Source organism: Prionailurus viverrinus, chromosome D2 (genome assembly GCF_022837055.1).
Source record: "Prionailurus viverrinus isolate Anna chromosome D2, UM_Priviv_1.0, whole genome shotgun sequence".
NCBI classification, from domain to species: domain Eukaryota; kingdom Metazoa; phylum Chordata; class Mammalia; order Carnivora; family Felidae; genus Prionailurus; species Prionailurus viverrinus.
The window spans coordinates 54,868,031-54,885,106 of record NC_062571.1 but is presented as its reverse complement, the minus strand read 5'-3'; the positions used below and the strand labels follow the sequence as shown (position 1 = coordinate 54,885,106).

Below are 17,076 nucleotides of genomic sequence, written 5' to 3'. Positions count from 1 at the left end.
TGAGCCAAAACCAAGAGTTGGTTGCTTAAGTGACTAAGCCACTCAGGCGTCCCAACATGTAATAAATTTAAAAAATCAGTAAGGTATCTTAATTCTTTTTTTGGAACTAAGTTCAAAATCTGGTGCATATCTCACACAGCACATCTGAATTTGGACTGGCCACATTTCACGTACTCAATTGTCAAATGTGGCTAGTGGCCTCTGTATTGCACTATGCAGGTCTGGGCCTTTTCTGAGCAGCTTGAACCATTATGAAGTCCTCTTTTTTAAAAAATTTATTTATTTTTGAGAGAGCGAGCACAAGTGGGGGAGGGACAGAGAGAGAGGGAGACACAGAATCCAAAGCAGGCTCGGGGCTCCAGGCTCTGAGCAGTTAACACAGGGCCCGATGCAGGGCTTGAACCCATGAACTGCGAGATCCTGAACTGAGCTGAAGTCGGACACTCAACTGACTGAGCCACCCAGGCGCCCCTATGAAGTCATCTTTTTATGTTAAAAAAAACCGTGGTAAAATAGGTATAAAATTTATCATTGTAACTTTTTAAAATGTATTGTGTGGTGGCATTAAGTAAATCCACAGTGTTGTACAACCATCACCACTATCCATCTCCAGAACTTTTCCATCTTCCCCAACTGAAATTTTGTGACTATTAAATATTAACTACCCATGTCCGCTTGCCTCCAGCCTGTGGCAGCCACCATTCTACTTCCTAATTTGAATTTAATGTGGATTTGACTTCTCTAGGAACCTCATAAATGAAATTATACAGTATTTGTCGTTTTGTGATGGGCTTATTTCACTTAGCATAATGTCTTCAAGATGTTTGTAGCATGTGTCAAAATTTCCTCTCTTTTTAAGACTGAATAATATTGCGTTGTATATATATCTTTACCACATTTTGTTTATTCCTCCATTCATTATGAAGTCTCATCAGCTTTAAGTAGATAGAAGATATGGTTCTTAGGAATATGGCCTGTTTAAGGAAAACTCGTATATGTGAGAAGCAAGTTTAAAACAAAGGCACTATCATCCACACTGTCTTTCTTATCTCTGGTTGTATATGATGTAGAGGGAAGTGTTGAACCTACTCTAGAAAAAATAGCATATTTTTATTTTCAAGATGCTATGTTACAGTAGCAGGCTGAGTATGTATGTAGAAACTTCTAGAAAAGAGGTACTGTGAATCATTGGCTATTTTGAAGGAAAATTTAAATCTCTTCTGGCCCTCTTGGGTAAAGATATCACAGCATCAGCAAGAAGTCAGGAGAAATGATGTGTTGGATTCTCAGAATTTTTGGAACATGGAAGTGATTGGGGCTCAGAATCTGGAACTTGCTCATATTCACCAGCCAGTTAATAGATGACTAGGATTTGAACCCAGGCTTCTTGACTTGTAGTCTAGTGTTTTGGGGGAAGTCCGGTAGAGCCCATCCCAAGGATTGTTTTAAGGCATTCAGTTCCCTGTCTTCCCCTACCCCCTTTATCCCTGAGGTCTTTTTTCCCTAATAATACATCTTTTAATATGTATGGAAAGCCAAGGTTCTTAACATTATGTTAGAGTCAGACCATGGATGATGGCAGATAAATTTTAATGGTAACATTTATACTCGTGTCTCAGACACAATTCATTTAAGAATTTGTCCAGTGTATTGAGTTGTTGTGTTATTGCATATTACTGTAAAAGAAAGATAATTAGTTGAAGTTTAAATCAATGAGTGAAGTAACTACATTTATCTTTTGATCAGATTGGAAGCAAAGGAAACTGAAGAAAAGTAATGTAGTTTCCTTAAAGGCATACAAAGGACTGGCAGAAGTGGCTGTGAAGAGCCTGTGCGAGCTGTTGGTGGCGCTGTCTCATTTCAACTTTCACAACAACATCATTGTACTGATTGTCCCTCTCATGAATGACGTGTCAAAATCGGTGGGTTGCTTTAAGTGATTGTTGTTGTCGGCTTTGTGATGATTATTATTTTTTCTCTTTCAGAATTCTTTTGGAGTTACGATTTATTGCTAACATAGGGTCACTTTGTTAAACACTGTGTCTAAGAAAATTCTTTGAACAGAAATATAGTGTGGTGGTTCTGAGCAGGAGGCTGGTCTGCCCTCTGGGGATCATTAGGCCGCGTCTGCTCACAGTTTGTCACAACTGCCTGCCGTGGCTACTGCTGGCATCTAGCGGGTCAGGGCTGGGGCACTTCTAAACACCCCACAATGCACAGGACAGCCCCCCACAGTGAAGAATCGTCCGGCCTAAAGTGTCAGTGGTTCCAAAGTTGAGAAACGCTGGCTGAGTGTAACATTTTATTTTTCAGATATCTGAAATGTGTTGTGAGGCAGTAAAGAAACTGTTTAAACAAGATAAATTAGGCCAAGCTTCCCTTGGTGTAATTAAAGTGATTTCTGGTTTTGTGAAGGGCAGAAATTATGAAGTTAGACCAGAGGTAAGCCTTTCTTTTCTTCGCATTTTGTTTTTAAATTACAACAGTTAATGAAGAATTTGTAGAAGTGTATAAAGTAGAAAACTCACCAGTTACCAGGTGTAACTACTCTTAACAATTTGGTATGTATTCTTCTAGATGTTTTTCTATATAGATATAAACATATCTACTTGTTTATATGTATTTTTGCCATCCATGGAAGAACGTTCTCGATCCCAAGATTATAGATTCTGTCCGTCCAGAAGAGTGTTAATTTTTATATTTAAACATTTAATCCATCTGACATCTTTATGTGTGTGGATGGTATGATTGCAGATCTGATACATATATACTTCTTGAAATGGATAGCCAGTTATTCCAATACCACTTCCCTTTTGCTACTGATATAAATGCTGCGTTTATTTTACATTAAATCTCTACACAAAATTTTATTTCTCAACTTTCTGTTCTGTTGATTCAGTAAATCCCCTACATGTAACATACTGCTTTTAGTAACCGGAGCTTTATATTTATCGTATATAGTATACAGTTCATCTGTAGGATGGTACTGATCAAAATGGGCATTACTGATAAAAGGCACGGACCTTTTTTTCCTCCAGAATATTTTAAATTACTTTCATGTATTATTTTAAATGGAATTTAGAATGAAGGTTGTTTTTTTTTGTTTGTTTGTTTGTTTTTTTTTTGCTTCCTTTTCCTGAAATAGTCTACACAGAATCTGATTGGAACTGATTCAAAGTGTAGATTAGTTTGGGAGAATTAAAATAGTTAAAGAATCAGTTTTTTTTCTATTTACGAATATGTATCTTGCCATTTATTTAAGGCTTCTTTTATGTCCTTAACTGAAATTTTATAGTTGTCTTCATTTGGGTCTTAGATATTTTTATTAACTTCATTTTTAGTCCTATAGTTTTGATTGTTAAACTGATGTTTTCTAGAACTGTTTTATTCCCTAATTTTAAGTCTTTCTTTGCTGTCTAATCCCTTTCATTTCTCAGAGCTGATAATTTTAGTTGGACAGCTAAAATAAATATTGGGCTTAAATACTCAGAACTGTAGAGTGATCAGATACTAAGACTTGAACATGAAACTTGCCCATAGGGAAACACTTCCATTTTAGTGATGCTGTAATATAAACCACATCCTTTAATTTGTTGGGTGTTTGTTTTTGTTTTTTGTATTTTTTTGTATATATTTAGGTTGTATGATGTGATTTTCTTTTTTTTAAGATTACACGACATGATGATTTAGTATACTGTATGTTGTGAAATGATTACCACAGTCGAGTTAATTAACACATCTGTAGTCTCTTAATCTTTTTTTGTGAGGAGAATACTAAAGATTTACTCTTAGTAAATTTCAAATTATACAATATTATTAACTATAATTACTGTGCTGTAAATTAGATCCTCAGAGCTTACTCATAACTGAAAGTTTGTATCCTTTGACATTTCCTCACTTCCCCCATTTCCTGGCAACAGCTGTTTTTAGTACACATTTGACTTTTTTTAGATTCCACATATAAGTAAGAGCATACAGTATTTGTTTTACCATGTCTGGCTTAATTCCCTTAGTGTGATGTCCTCTGGGTTCATCCCTGTGGTGACAACTGTCAGGGTCCTTTTTAGTGGATGAGTAACGTTTTATTGTATGTATATGGCACAGTTTCTGTATTCATTGATCTGTTAGTGGACATATAGGCTGTTTCCATATCTTCGCTGCATGTTGTGAGTAATGCTGCAGTGAACGTGGGGGTGCAGATATCTCTTTGAGATACTGATTTCATTTCCTTTGGATATGTCCCCAGAAGTGGGATTGCTGGATCATAGGATAATTCTGTTTTAATTTTTTGAGGAGTTTCCATGCTGTTTTCCATGGCTGTACCAATTTGCATTCCTGTCAGTAGTATACCAGGGTTTCCTTTTCTTCATGTCCTAATACTTGTTTTCTCTTATCTTTTTTTTTTTTAAGTTTATTTAAGTAATCTCTACGCCTAATGTGGGGCTCAAACTCGACCCCGAGATCCAGAGGTGCATGTTCCTCTGAATGAGCCAGCCAGGTGCCCCTATTATCTTTTTGATAATAGCCATTGTAACTGGTGTGAGGTGATATTTCATTGTGGTTTTGGATTGCGATGATTAGTGCTGTTGACCACCTTTTCATATGTCTGCTGGGCATTTGTTGTATGTCTTCTTTGGAAACTGGTCTTTTGCCTATTGTTTAACTCGGGTATTTGTTTTTTGCTGTTGAGTTGTAGGAGTTTCTTGTATATTTTGGATATTAACTCCTTGTTAGATATGTGGCTTACAGATATTTTCCCCCATTCAGTAGGTTGCCTTTTCATTTTGTTGATGGTTTCTTTTGACTGCAGGAAATGTTTCGTTTAATGTAGTCCCACTTGTTTATTTTTGCTTTTCTTGCCTGTGCTTTTTGGTCTCTTATCCAAAAAACTCATTGCTGGGACCAATGCCAAGGAGCTTTTCCCTTATGTTTTTTTCTGGGAGTCTTATGGTTTTAGGCCTTATTTTTAAGTCTTTACTCCATTTCAAGTTAATTTTTGTGAGTGGTGTAAGACAGGGCTCCAGTTTTCATTCTTTTGCATGTGGATGTCCAGTTTTCTCAACACTGTTTATTGAATAGACTGTCCTTTCTTCGTTGTGTATTCTTGGTGCCCATCTTTTAAAGTTGATCATCTTTAGGGGTGCCTGGGTGGCTCAGTTGGTTAAGCGTCCAACTTTGGCTCAGGTCATGATCTCACGGTTTGTGAGTTTGAGCCCTGCGTCGGGCTCTGTGCTGACAGCTCAGAGCCTGGAGCCTGCTTCATATTCCGTGTCTCCCTCTCTCTCTCTGCCCCTCCCCCACTTGCACTCTGTCTATCTCAAAAATAAAAACATTAAAAAAAAGTTTTTAACAGAAGTTGACCATCTTTAATGTGGAGTTACTTTATTTTTTATTTGTGAGCAGGTAGAATACCTACAGAATACTTCAACTGATCTTTCTGATACCTGGGATGACTTCATGTTCACTGCTTTTCTTTCTTGTTTCCATTCTATGCTGTAAACTGAAATACTTTGCTTTCTTACAAATGTACCTATTGGAACATTGGAATAAAACCTATAGTTCTCAAGTGTTTTTCCAGGAATGCTGCTGTCACTGCAGGAAGTCAGGAGAGTGTTTTCTTCCAGAGAAAATTAGGATTTTGAACCCCTTTTGTCTTTGTGTTTGGATGGTTGCTGTAGTACACAAAACACCAATTACCAAATTTCTGGATTTTTTGAATGGCTTAAGGTAGTAGTTTGCGGTCCCTAGATGAGCATCAGCTGGGAATTAGAAATACAAATTCTAGGGCCCCACTCCAGACTTAGTGAATCAGAAACTCGGAATGGAGCCCAGCTGTTTGTGTTTTAAGTCTTCCAGATGATTCTTATGTTTGCTGAATTTGGAGACCCATTGGCTTAAAGGAAAATAACTAGTCTTAAAATTAATAACATTGGTCTACATGTTTTTTGTTTTGTTTTTAATGGGGGGCAGGAAGCTGAAGATTAGAACTGTTTACTACAAAATGGAGGCTGGTTTGGCAAATTAAAGTTGGTTTAGAAATATGTAATTTATATCCTTTCCTCCCATACTGGCCCATACCTTTTTCTGGCCTATCTACTGGTTGTACTCCTATCGACTGATCCTAGGTGATATGTTCTCTCTTCCTTATACTTCTTACACTGAATACTAATAATGTTATGTGTATTTAGCCAAATACTGCGTCCTTTTAAAGACACAAATTGCCAAATATGTTTAGCAATAACATGATAGTATTTTGTATGAAATGTGATAAAAGATGTATCAGAGTTTGTTTGTTTGTTTGTTTGTACAAAGGAAGGAATTAACTTTGTTAAATGCTTTTCTGTATAAAGGTTTTGAGGGCGATATGAATATTAAGCTGTATATTGTGTTTTCTTCATATTAGATGTTAAAAACATTCTTGTGCTTAAGAATCAAGGAAGTAGAAGTGAAAAAAGATACAGAGGACATTAATAAACCAAAAAAGTTCATGACTTTCAAGGAAAAGAGAAAAACTCTTTCAAGAATGCAGAGAAAGGTTTGCTTGATTTCCTTTTTTGTTTGATTTGAGATTAAAATCATAATGTAGGCACAGGAAGAGATCATAGTTAAATATAGATGTGTTAAAACCTAATGTTTAGAGAATTTTATTTTTTCTACTTCTTGTAAAGAAATGTCTTATTGAATTAACTAAAGTAACAGTTCACTGGCAAAAAGAGCAGTAGCTGAAGAAATTTCCTTGCCGTGCTGGCTTTTATTTTTTTGCTCTTTAGATGGTCTTAGATTCATTGTGATACACAGATCCCTTCCTTGGCAGAAAGGTGACATTCATGTAAAGTTGGCAACAGAGTGGATTTTTGTTAATTGAACCACGTTTCTTTATTGGCTTGTATTTGAAACCTAGGTTGAAATTCCAGCCCCTTGTTTATTTAGTATGAGACCTTGGTAACTTCTTTTTTTATCATTATTATTTTGACAAATGGAGCTAGTAATAGCACCTACCTCGTGGGTCACTCTGCACTTTAATAAGATAATGTATGTAAAGCACTTAGCAAGTGTGTAACGCTGGGCATACTTTATAAACTTTAATTACCACCACCACCACCATTGTTATCATTATTGTTTCTCAGAACATTTCTAAACAGTTTATTAGGGTTATCAAATTGCTTATAAAAACAAAACATTTTCAGGGATATCCGTCTTTGGATGTGTCTAATAAATTGTGAAAAAGGACAGAAGTACAAAAATAGACTTAATAATTGTAAACAAATGAAGGTAAGTATTTTAATTGTTTGTACCATACTATTCTAATATAACTCGGAATCCGTGTTAGGAATAGCATGTGTGTAGCTGTGGTGGGGAAACAAAAGATCCACTAAGAACATGGCCGTTAACTCTGCATGCAGGAAGGAAACTCTTCTCAGTCGGTCCCCCTGCGTCTCACACAGCTTAGCAACCATTGTTTGCTGCTCTTAGAGCATAAGGAAGTGGAAAAAACTGATATTTTGTTGAATTTCTATATAGTATCTGGTTTTATGCATTGTATGTCAATGTGTCTAGGGGTATTGCTAATGACTTGTTTCCATGTTACAGATGATTTAACAGTAAGAATTATTCTGGGCTCAGTGTGTTCTTCCCTTTTTTTCCTCTTTTGAGAAAATGTAAATCGTGGAAAACTACAGAGAGTGGCATATCCCATGTGTCTACCATTCACAATGAGCAAATGTAGTAGACTTACTTCACTTTTGTTCTTGAAAAGAAACCATTAGTGATAGAGTTAGCATCCCCTTTGCTCCTCTCCCCAGTCTTGTTCTGCCTTCCTCTCAGGAGGCAGCCACTGTCCTGAGCTTGGTTTGTGTATGCTTCTTCTCCAGGTCTGTGTAATTGTGCTTATATCTGTGTTCTAGGGTATGTCTTTCAGAATATTTACATATATATGCCTCTCTGAAGCTTGCTTTTTCACTCAGTGCTATATACTCTTACTTATTCTTTCCCTGTTTCTTTCCAGTGGAAGAAAGCAGAAGAGAAATTGGAGAGAGAGCTTCTAGAAGCAGAAGCTTCAGAGAGCACTGAGAAAAAACTTAAACTGGTAGGCAGTTCCACATTCTCACATGCTTGTAAAATGTTTTGTTAAAGGGTTTTAACTGGAGATTATTGTTTCAATTTGTGGTAGTATAATCTTGGTTTATTTGATGAGGCTTCCGTATGCAAGAAACTGGCATGATCATTGCTGGTCTTAGGAGATCTCAGGGTGTGTACCTTCATTCTGTTTTGAAGCTCCTAAGATTGGATTGTGGAGAGGGTTAGGAAGGGACAAAAAAGGTTTAACTTTGAAAGTCATCTTTCTTGTAACTCAGGAGAAAATATACAACGTTATACTAAAGTCATTTTGTTTCTTCTGCCAGCACACAGAAACTTTGAATATTGTGTTTGTAACCTACTTCAGAATATTGAAGAAGGCCCAGAGGTCACCTCTCCTGCCAGCAGTTCTAGAAGGTCTTGCCAAGTAAGGGCTGTGTAGGTTGAAACCTTTTAGATTCTTTCTAAACCAAAAAAAGCATGAACCTTAAACAAGGTTCACTAATGATGACCCCATGACCTTCTCCGTTCTCTCATTCTTTGTCACCAGCCTTTCCTTGAAACTGTTCCTAACATTTTTTAGTTTTCTCATCTCAAACCTTTTATTTTTTGAATCTCCTTCAGTAATTCCTTCCTTCTGCTTATTAAGTTCTGGGGGTCCAAAAGTTTATCTCACAGTTCTTTTGTTCCTTTCGCACTGTGGTCAGTTATCCACTGTCAGAGTTTTGAGTGGTCCGTGCAGGCAACTTTTAAGTCTGTTCTAACCCTGCTTGCACCTCATTTCTCGAGTCCTGTCTACTCTTCTTGCAGAGAGAGAGCTTTTGGTATATTCTAGTGAACCTGTTGGGGGATATGAGCTAGAATAATGGTCGTTGTGATGGATTTCCGGTTATTTGAGGTAGTATCCTATAGAACAGTGCAATAGAAATATAATGTGAACTAGGTATGTAATTTAAAGTGTTCAGTTAGCCACATTAAAAAAGTAAAAAGGAATTGGTGAAATTAATTTTGATATATTTTATTGAATCAAGTTATCTAAAATATTTTGACATACATTCAGTATTATTAAGGAGTTATTTAATATTCTTTTTTCTTCCATAAAATCTTCAAAAACTGATGTGTATTTTACACTTACAGCATATCTCAACTTGGACTAGCCCCATTTAAAATTTTTTTTTTTAATGTTTATTTATTTTTGAGACAGAGAGAGACAGAGCATGAATGGGGGAGGGGCAGAGAGAGAGGGAGACACAGAATCGGAAGCAGGCTCCAGGCTCTGAGCCTCAGCCCAGAGCCTGACGCGGGGCTCGAACTCACGAACCGTGAGATCGTGACCTGAGCCGAAGTCGGACGCTCAACCGACTGAGCCACCCAGGTGCCCTGTACTAGCCCCATTTTAAGTGCCTAATAGCTACATGTGGCTAGTGGCTGTCATTGGACAGCACAGCTTCAGAAATAGGACTGATGGTTGGAAAATAGAGAAGAAGCAAGTTCTGTTTAGTAGAAGACATTACTTTCTTTTTTTTTTTTTTTTTTTTTTTTACTGTTTGTTTATTTTTGAGAGAGAGACAGACACACACAGAGTGTGAGTGGGGGAGAGGCAGAGAAAGGGAGACCTAGAATATGAAGCAGACTCCAGGTTCCAAGCTGTCAGCACAGAGCCTGATGTGGGGCTTGACACCACAAACTGCAAGATCGGACTGACTGAGCCACCCAGGCACCCCCATAAAGACATTACTTTCTAATGACTGGAGCTATTTGACAGTGGGATTATAAAATTGGGCCTTGTTATTAAAGGATTCAAAGAGAGGGCCTGCTGTTTGTTTTTCAGTGACCAATTGCTTTATTTAAAAAAGTTTTTAGTTATACTTACGTTAAAAATTCAAGTGATGCAGGGTCACCTGGGTGGCTCAGTCAGTTAAGCATCTGACTTTGGTTCAGGTCATGATCTCATGGTTTGTGAGTTCAAGCCTTGCATCGGGGTCTGTGCTGACAGCTCGGAGCCTGTAGCCTGCTTTGGAATCTGCGTCTTCCTCTCTCTGCCCCTTCCCCGCTCACACTCTGGGTCTCTCTCTCCTCAAAAATAAATAAACACTTAAAAATTTTTTAAAAAATTCAAATGGTGCAGAAGAATATAAAATTAAAAATACAGGGTCACCTGGGTGGCTCATTCGGTTGAAGGTCCGACTTTGGCATATCTCATGGTTTGTGAGTTTGAGCCCTGCATCAGGCTTTATGCTGGCAGTGCGGAGCGCGCTTGGGATTCTTGGCTTTCTCTCCTCTCTCTGCCCCTCCCTTTGCCCCTCCCTCTCTCATGCTTTCTCTCTCTCAAGTTAATGAACTTAAAAAAAAAATTACAAGTTCCCTATATCCCTGTATATATTTTCCCTATATATATATTCCTATATATATATATCCCTATACATGTGTGTGTGTGTGTATGTATGTGTGTGTTGGTCTGTTTTCTGTCACACAGATGGAATCATACTATATGTAATGTTTCATAACTTTTCTTTTTTGATAAAATGGTTACTCTGGGTATCTGTCCATGTTGGCATGACTATATCCAGCTTTTTTTTTTTTCTTTACATTTATAATACTTCATCTTATGAATCAATAATACGTTTATTTGACCAGTCCCCTATGCTGCATTGGAAATACCTTCATGCCCTCATGTGCATATATTGCCAGGTCAAAGGGTCTGCTCATTTTAAATTTTGATAAATATTGCCCAGTTGCTTCCCAAAAAGATTGTACTAGCACAGAGGGAATGTATCACTTCTAAGATTTATATAATGTCAAAGGCTCTTGCACTAATACTGAAGAGATATCTTGACTTTTAAGTACTTTAGTGCCTAGTATTTTATAGTGTACAGAGTGCTCTCACATTTAGTAGATCAGATGATTCTTCCTCTATTATTCTATTGAGTGATTTCAGTTATTTCTAGAAATAGAGTTCCAGGACTGTAAGTGACTTACCTAGGATTGAATAGGTAATTAATTGCAGAGCCTGAACTAGATACTAGAACCAGTATTCTCTCATTTTGTTTTTTGAGGTTTTCGTAGGATCCATATTCCTATAAATAACAGATTTCTTTCCCTTTTCCCGCTCCCCATTTTCTTAGAACCTGATGCTCCTGGCCCTTTTATGAGTTAGAACAGCATGGAGTACTTTCCTTGGGTAGTTGTTTGTTCTTGTTTCATAGGGCAGAAGTATTTCTGAAATATTTTCAGTTTGTTTAGTGCCTCATCTATTTTATGCTGGGTGTTGTCAAAAAGACCAATTTGAGTTAATGAAAAACATCAATAATCACCACCGTCTCCATTGTGAAAAACGTTGAAATAAGGAATATTAAAAATATGGTTTTAAAGTCAAATTTAATTTCTGGCTGTTTTATTTCTCTTTTTAGGTCACCCATTAACTAAACTCTGTTTGATTCTAGGTTTGCTCACCTTATAAATGTCGAGTTTTTTGATGATTTATTAGTAGTACTGCATACTCTCATTGAATCTGGTGTAAGTAACTCTGTTAATGAATTACTTTTTAAGATATAAATGGTAATTATTATTCTTAATGTCCCCTTTCTCCCTTTTTTCCAAGGACCTGAGCTATCAAGAAAGCCTTCACTGTGTCCAGACTGCTTTTCATATTCTTTCTGGTCAAGGTAAGATAATTTTCTTTACTTTGGGAGGCTGTAACATACTTAGTTGTTGTTTGTTATAATTTCAAAGGTGACATTCTGAATATTAATCCTTTGGAGGCTATAAAATACCTAATTGTTGCTTGTTATAATTTCAAAGGTGACGTTCTGAATATTGATCCAATGAAATTCTATACACATCTGTATAAAACACTGTTCAAGTTACATGCAGGTATGTACATTTATATATTGTGTGGTTTTTTTCTTAATCTTTTTTTTTTAAGTTTATTTATTTATTTATTTTGAAAGAGCAGAGGAGGGGCAGAGAGAGAATCCCAAGCAGGCTCTGCATGGTCAGCACAGAGCCCGACGTGGGGCTGGAACTCATGAACTGTGATACCATGACCTGAGCCAAAATCAAGAGCCAGACACTTAACTGACTGAGCCACCCAGATGTCCCTATGTATTGTGTTTTTAATAAATATTTACCTTTTAAGAATATATTGTGGCTGGTATTATAGTCCATGAGAAATGAAAAATCAAAATTGGCATATAAAATGGTGGCCTGCTGGTGTCACACATCTGTGTTTAACCTTATGTAGAAGTTGGAGAGAGCATCTGGAATTGACTGGAGATGTGGTACAACCACCGCATTTCCTGAGCAGTCTGGCCCTACTTCGTTAGGGAAATGATTTGGGACAGGTGATGACAGTTCATCTTGGGTTTTTCTGGAGTGCAGTGAAGTTTTGCAATGAAAAAGCAACGGGAACAGGCCTGACGGGTGTATCTGCTGTCGTAGGTGCTACCAACGAAGGCGTCGAGATTGTACTCCAGTGCCTTGACGTCATGCTAACTAAGCGCAGAAAGCAAGTTTCTCAGCAGAGAGCCCTTGCCTTCATCAAGCGTCTTTGTACCCTCGCTCTTCATGTTCTTCCAAATTCAAGCATTGGCATTTTAGCAACTAACAGAATATTAATGCATGTAAGTAGCCATGCAGACAAATGAGTAGAGCTAAGCTTTGCTGTGTGCAACAACAGTGCTGTCTTGTTTGCATCTTTCTCCCCATTTACATTACTACTGTACTACTGTAATAACAGCAAAATGGCAAAATCCAGCGAGAAAAGAAGTACATAAAATTACAAAAGGAAAGCATTCTCACCCCTCTTGACACTCTTCAGAGATAACTTATTTTTATCATTTGGTGGGTCCTTCCAGCAGACACTTTCATTCGTATATAAACACGCCACATGCACACAGACAACACAGCTTTTTTATAGTGTACATTATTGTTCTGCGTGTTTTCTTTAAACACTGTTGATGGACACATTTTTGTGTCCGTACAAATGTAGCTGTAAAGTACATGTTCTTATAGCTCTTCTATAAGCATAAAATCAAAATAAATTTCAATACAGAGAAAAGTACAGAACCCCAATAACATTCTTTACTAAGACTAATTTCATTAGTTCTTTTTATGTGACATTTTTGCAGACTTTCCCAAAAACAGATTTGTTGCTTGACAATGAATCTCAGGGAAGTGGGGTTTTCCTTCCTGAACTGGATGAACCTGAGTACTGTAACGCCCAGAACACGGCTCTTTGGGAATTGCATGCACTCCGGGTAAGAATGGCCTTTTTTCATGTGATCAGTGTTTTTCAGTGTTTCCCCAAGTAGTTACTATTGCCAGAGTCCTCTGTATATTTTGTTCTGGCATGGCCTTTTGTAGAATTTCTGTTTTTCAATTTTTAAAAATTTTTTTAAATGTTTATTTTTGAGAGAGAGAGAGCACGCACGCGAGAGAGTGCGCAAGCAGGGGATGAGCAGAGAGAGAGAGGGAGACACAGAATCTGAAGCAGGCTCCAGGCTCTGAGTTGTCAGCATAGAGCCTGATGAGGGGCTCGAACTCACGGAACACGAGATCATGACCTAGCTGAAGTCGGCCACTTAACTGACTGAGCCACCCAGGCGCCCCTAGGATTCCTGTTTTAATAGTCTACATTTCACTTTGCTCTTACTATTCTTTAAGATGTTGAGGTACATTTTCTAAGGAAGCAGAAAATGACAGTTTGGGGGTGTGGTTTAGAAGGTTTACTGCAGTCTTTCCCCAACACTATTCAGAACGGAAGGTCTATATTGGGTCCGACCTGAGGAGACTCTGACATCACCCCAGTTTCAAGAGGGCCGCACTGTGTTGTGATCTCATGGTGCAGATGCATAGGAGGAGGCTTGGAGCAAGATGTTTCAGGAAACCTGTTGTAAACGAACTTTTTTCACTCTAGAAGAGAAATTGCTTTTTGATTTTTTGTTTTCATACTGTAAAAGCAAGACTAAGGTATGTCAGTGGTAACTTGGTCATCAAACAGATTTATGTTGTCCTCTGAGCAAAGAGAATATTTTTTCTGTTGGGATGTGCTTATTGTGAATTACATATATATATGATTTAAAAAATAGTGTTTATTAAGGAAAATCTTCACTGCAGCTAGTGCTATAATTTATATAAAGTACTGACTTGTGCAAAACGTGGTTGTTCTTGCCCTTCAGAGACATTACCATCCCATTGTGCAGAGATTTGCAGCTCACCTGATCGCTGGAGCACCTTCTGAAGGCTCGGAAGCGCTCAAACCAGAGTTGAGCCGGAGGTATTTAGTAGTCAGCACTGCCTTTTTATCAGACTACACATTGCAGTCGAGTGCTCTTTCTTATGAGAAGTCTGCTCTATAAAGTAATAGATTTTCAAATACAAAGTGCCAGTTGATGGGGATTTGGTCTCACTTCATATTTCTGAATTGTTCCAAGGAGAAAACATGTCGCCTGTGGGTTTTGTTAGTTCGTTTTTGGTAATCAGTTAACATTTTTTTTTGGTTCTAAAAAGTTTCACATGGGGCGCCTAGGTGGCTCAGTTGGTTGAGCGTCTGACTCTTGATTTCAGCTCAGGTCATGATCCCAGGGTCATGATGTCGGGCTCCGCACTGAGCATGGAGCCTGCTTAAGATTCTCATTCTCCGTCTGCCCCTCTCCCCACTCACACTCTCTGTCTCTCTCTGTCTCTCTCTCTCTCTTGTCTCTCTCTCTCTCTCTCTCTCTCTAAAAAAAAGAAGTTTCTCACATCCAGGTAAGTAGAATAGTGAAAATACATGCCTGACGCACATTATAGGTAATGCCATACTTGCTCTATGAGAAGATCCATGAGTCCAACCGCAGAGAGATTCCTTTTCTTTCTGCCCCCTCCTGGCTGGTCCTGCTAGGGCCAGAAAGGGAGAAATGAGAGAAAAGAAGTGCTTTGTGACACTGGCACTCAAGCGGGGCGGCAGTTTCTCTCGTGCACCTCACGGTCATCTCTGTGTAGTGTGTCGTGACCTGCCGCCACTCCCAGCATTCGTCGTGCACTCCAGATGGGGAGTAGGGTCCTGCCAGGAGAAGTTGCTTTTCCAGCTTCTTACTCTGAAAAATTTCGAAGTACAGAAAAGTTGAAAAAAATATTACCTCTTTCCCTACAAAATTAGGCAATACTTGAATTATAAGAAAATAAGACATAAAAGATGCCTTTGTAATATACCCACCACTCAGAATTAATATTTTGCTATAAATTTTTCTCATTTGCAGCCCACTGGTTTCTTTAATTTGGAGATCACAGACAAATGATCAGGAGGTCAGCAGACTGATGTTCTGGCCTCTTCACAGTTTAAACAAAAATGGAATTATTTGCTATATTTTAAATATTAGAGGAATTCACCTAAAAATAAAATTTCCAGCTCCTTGAAGTACTGGGAGATTTGGCAAAATAGATCTGTATTTTTACATGGCAGAAATCAGCTGCTTCCTCCCTTCTAAATGAGACATAAACTCTGTAGTTTTCCATGAATGCTTTTCCCTCTGGGTAGACTAAAGATAACTTTTGGTCTTATTAAATGATAAAGTGGCCGTTTGCTTTTTTTTTCCCTCATACTTCCCACCTGTCCTCCAGCCTTGTTTTTTATTTTTAATTTTATTTTTAATGTTTATTTGTTTTTGAGAGAGAGAGAGACTGAGCATGAGCTGGGGAGGGGCAGACACAGGATTGGAAGCAGGCTCCAGGCTCTGAGCTGTCAGCACCCAGCCTGATATGGGGCTCGAATTCACAGTCTGCGAGATCATGAGCTGAGCAGAAGTTGGATGCTTAACCCACCGAGCCACCGAGGCACCCCAGTTTTTATTTTTTTTAAAGTTTATTTCGAAAGAGAGAGAACGAATGGGCGAGGGGCAGAGAGATGGGAATGGACAGAGGGTCCGAAGTGGGTTCTGCTGACAAGCAGAGAGTCTGATGTGAGGCTCCAACTCATGCATCTTGGGATCATGACCTGAGCTGAAGTTGGATGCTCAACTGACGGAGCCACCCAAGTGCCCCCAGCCTTTTCTAAAAGGGAGAGAAAGGAGAAAACAATTATTTGTCAGTTTTCTTATTCATGTTCCTTTTATGGCATGTTTTTGTCAGAGACTTTGAACGTTTGCCTCATTTGTGCCAGAAATGTCCTTCTCTGGAGGAAGACGAAGGGTGGGTTTATCCCAAAAGCTTGAGAAAGGAGACTCCTGGTGGTCTTGCCCTGGAGGGTGGAGCTTGGGATGGGACTGTTGCAGGCCCTTCCCAATCTCCTTCAGAGAATGTAAACCAACCCCAAATCAGTAAGCATTCATGGACAGCCATGGGTATGGACATTTAATCTAGGCCAGTAACTGAAAGATTGAGCTGTTTGAAAGCAATGGAGGGTAACACTGTGCTTCACTTCTCTGGACCCCCATGACTTAGTTGCATATTGTTCACGTAACTGTGGTTGAGTTGGGATTTGATCACATTGAGCTGGAGGTCTTCTGCTCGGCCTTGTCTTTTGTCCAGCCTTGTATTTCTCAATGCACACCAGACCTCTCTGAGGTGGATTTAGTTGGATAACATTGTCATTACATGGGAATTTAGGGTTTATTTTACATGAGTTTGTTGGTTTTAAGAGCAAAATTAGGTTGTCCCTCACTATATGGGTTTAGAATAATGCGTGCTTCTCTTTGGGTACAGTCTAATTATTTTCAAGTTACACGGGTATGGTGATGTCTTTACATTTCTTCTGTGATTATAGATCTGCTACAGAACTTTTTGAGACTTACAGCATGGCTGCAATGACATTCAATCCTCCTGTTCAGTCTTCAAGTTCCAAAAGGAAGGTATGTGATACTTTTCATGTTTTTTAAAAGATGAAATAAAAACTAAGGATGTCTCTTATTAACTGATTCCAACTTGCTTGTGTTATAGGTACTTTTTTTTCCTCTCATGTTTATTAGGAGTTGATGGTAGGCTGGATCTGTGGGGTTGGGATTCTGTGGAGACAGTCCTGAG

The 17,076-nt window shown here is 38.4% G+C and overlaps 2 protein-coding genes across 3 annotated transcripts in view; one reads left to right on the top strand and one right to left on the bottom strand.

Annotated features, from left to right (window-relative positions):
* Positions 1 to 17,076, top strand: part of NOC3L (NOC3 like DNA replication regulator) — a 29,849-nt gene that overhangs the window by 12,213 nt on the left and 560 nt on the right. Inside the window, exons 9-20 of the mRNA XM_047824508.1 lie at positions 1,747 to 1,922; positions 2,314 to 2,442; positions 6,404 to 6,535; positions 8,006 to 8,086; positions 8,403 to 8,503; positions 11,520 to 11,592; positions 11,678 to 11,741; positions 11,878 to 11,949; positions 12,517 to 12,698; positions 13,206 to 13,334; positions 14,256 to 14,353; positions 16,820 to 16,904. Coding sequence (XP_047680464.1) covers positions 1,747 to 1,922; positions 2,314 to 2,442; positions 6,404 to 6,535; positions 8,006 to 8,086; positions 8,403 to 8,503; positions 11,520 to 11,592; positions 11,678 to 11,741; positions 11,878 to 11,949; positions 12,517 to 12,698; positions 13,206 to 13,334; positions 14,256 to 14,353; positions 16,820 to 16,904 — 1,322 coding nt within the window. The remainder of the gene's footprint in view (positions 1 to 1,746; positions 1,923 to 2,313; positions 2,443 to 6,403; positions 6,536 to 8,005; positions 8,087 to 8,402; positions 8,504 to 11,519; positions 11,593 to 11,677; positions 11,742 to 11,877; positions 11,950 to 12,516; positions 12,699 to 13,205; positions 13,335 to 14,255; positions 14,354 to 16,819; positions 16,905 to 17,076) is intronic.
* PLCE1 (phospholipase C epsilon 1) overlaps positions 14,731 to 17,076 on the bottom strand; it is a 335,693-nt gene continuing 333,347 nt past the window's right edge. For both annotated transcript variants that reach the window (XM_047824502.1, XM_047824504.1), the window contains exon 33: positions 14,731 to 15,155. The gene's annotated coding sequence lies outside the window, so the exon portion shown is untranslated. The remainder of the gene's footprint in view (positions 15,156 to 17,076) is intronic.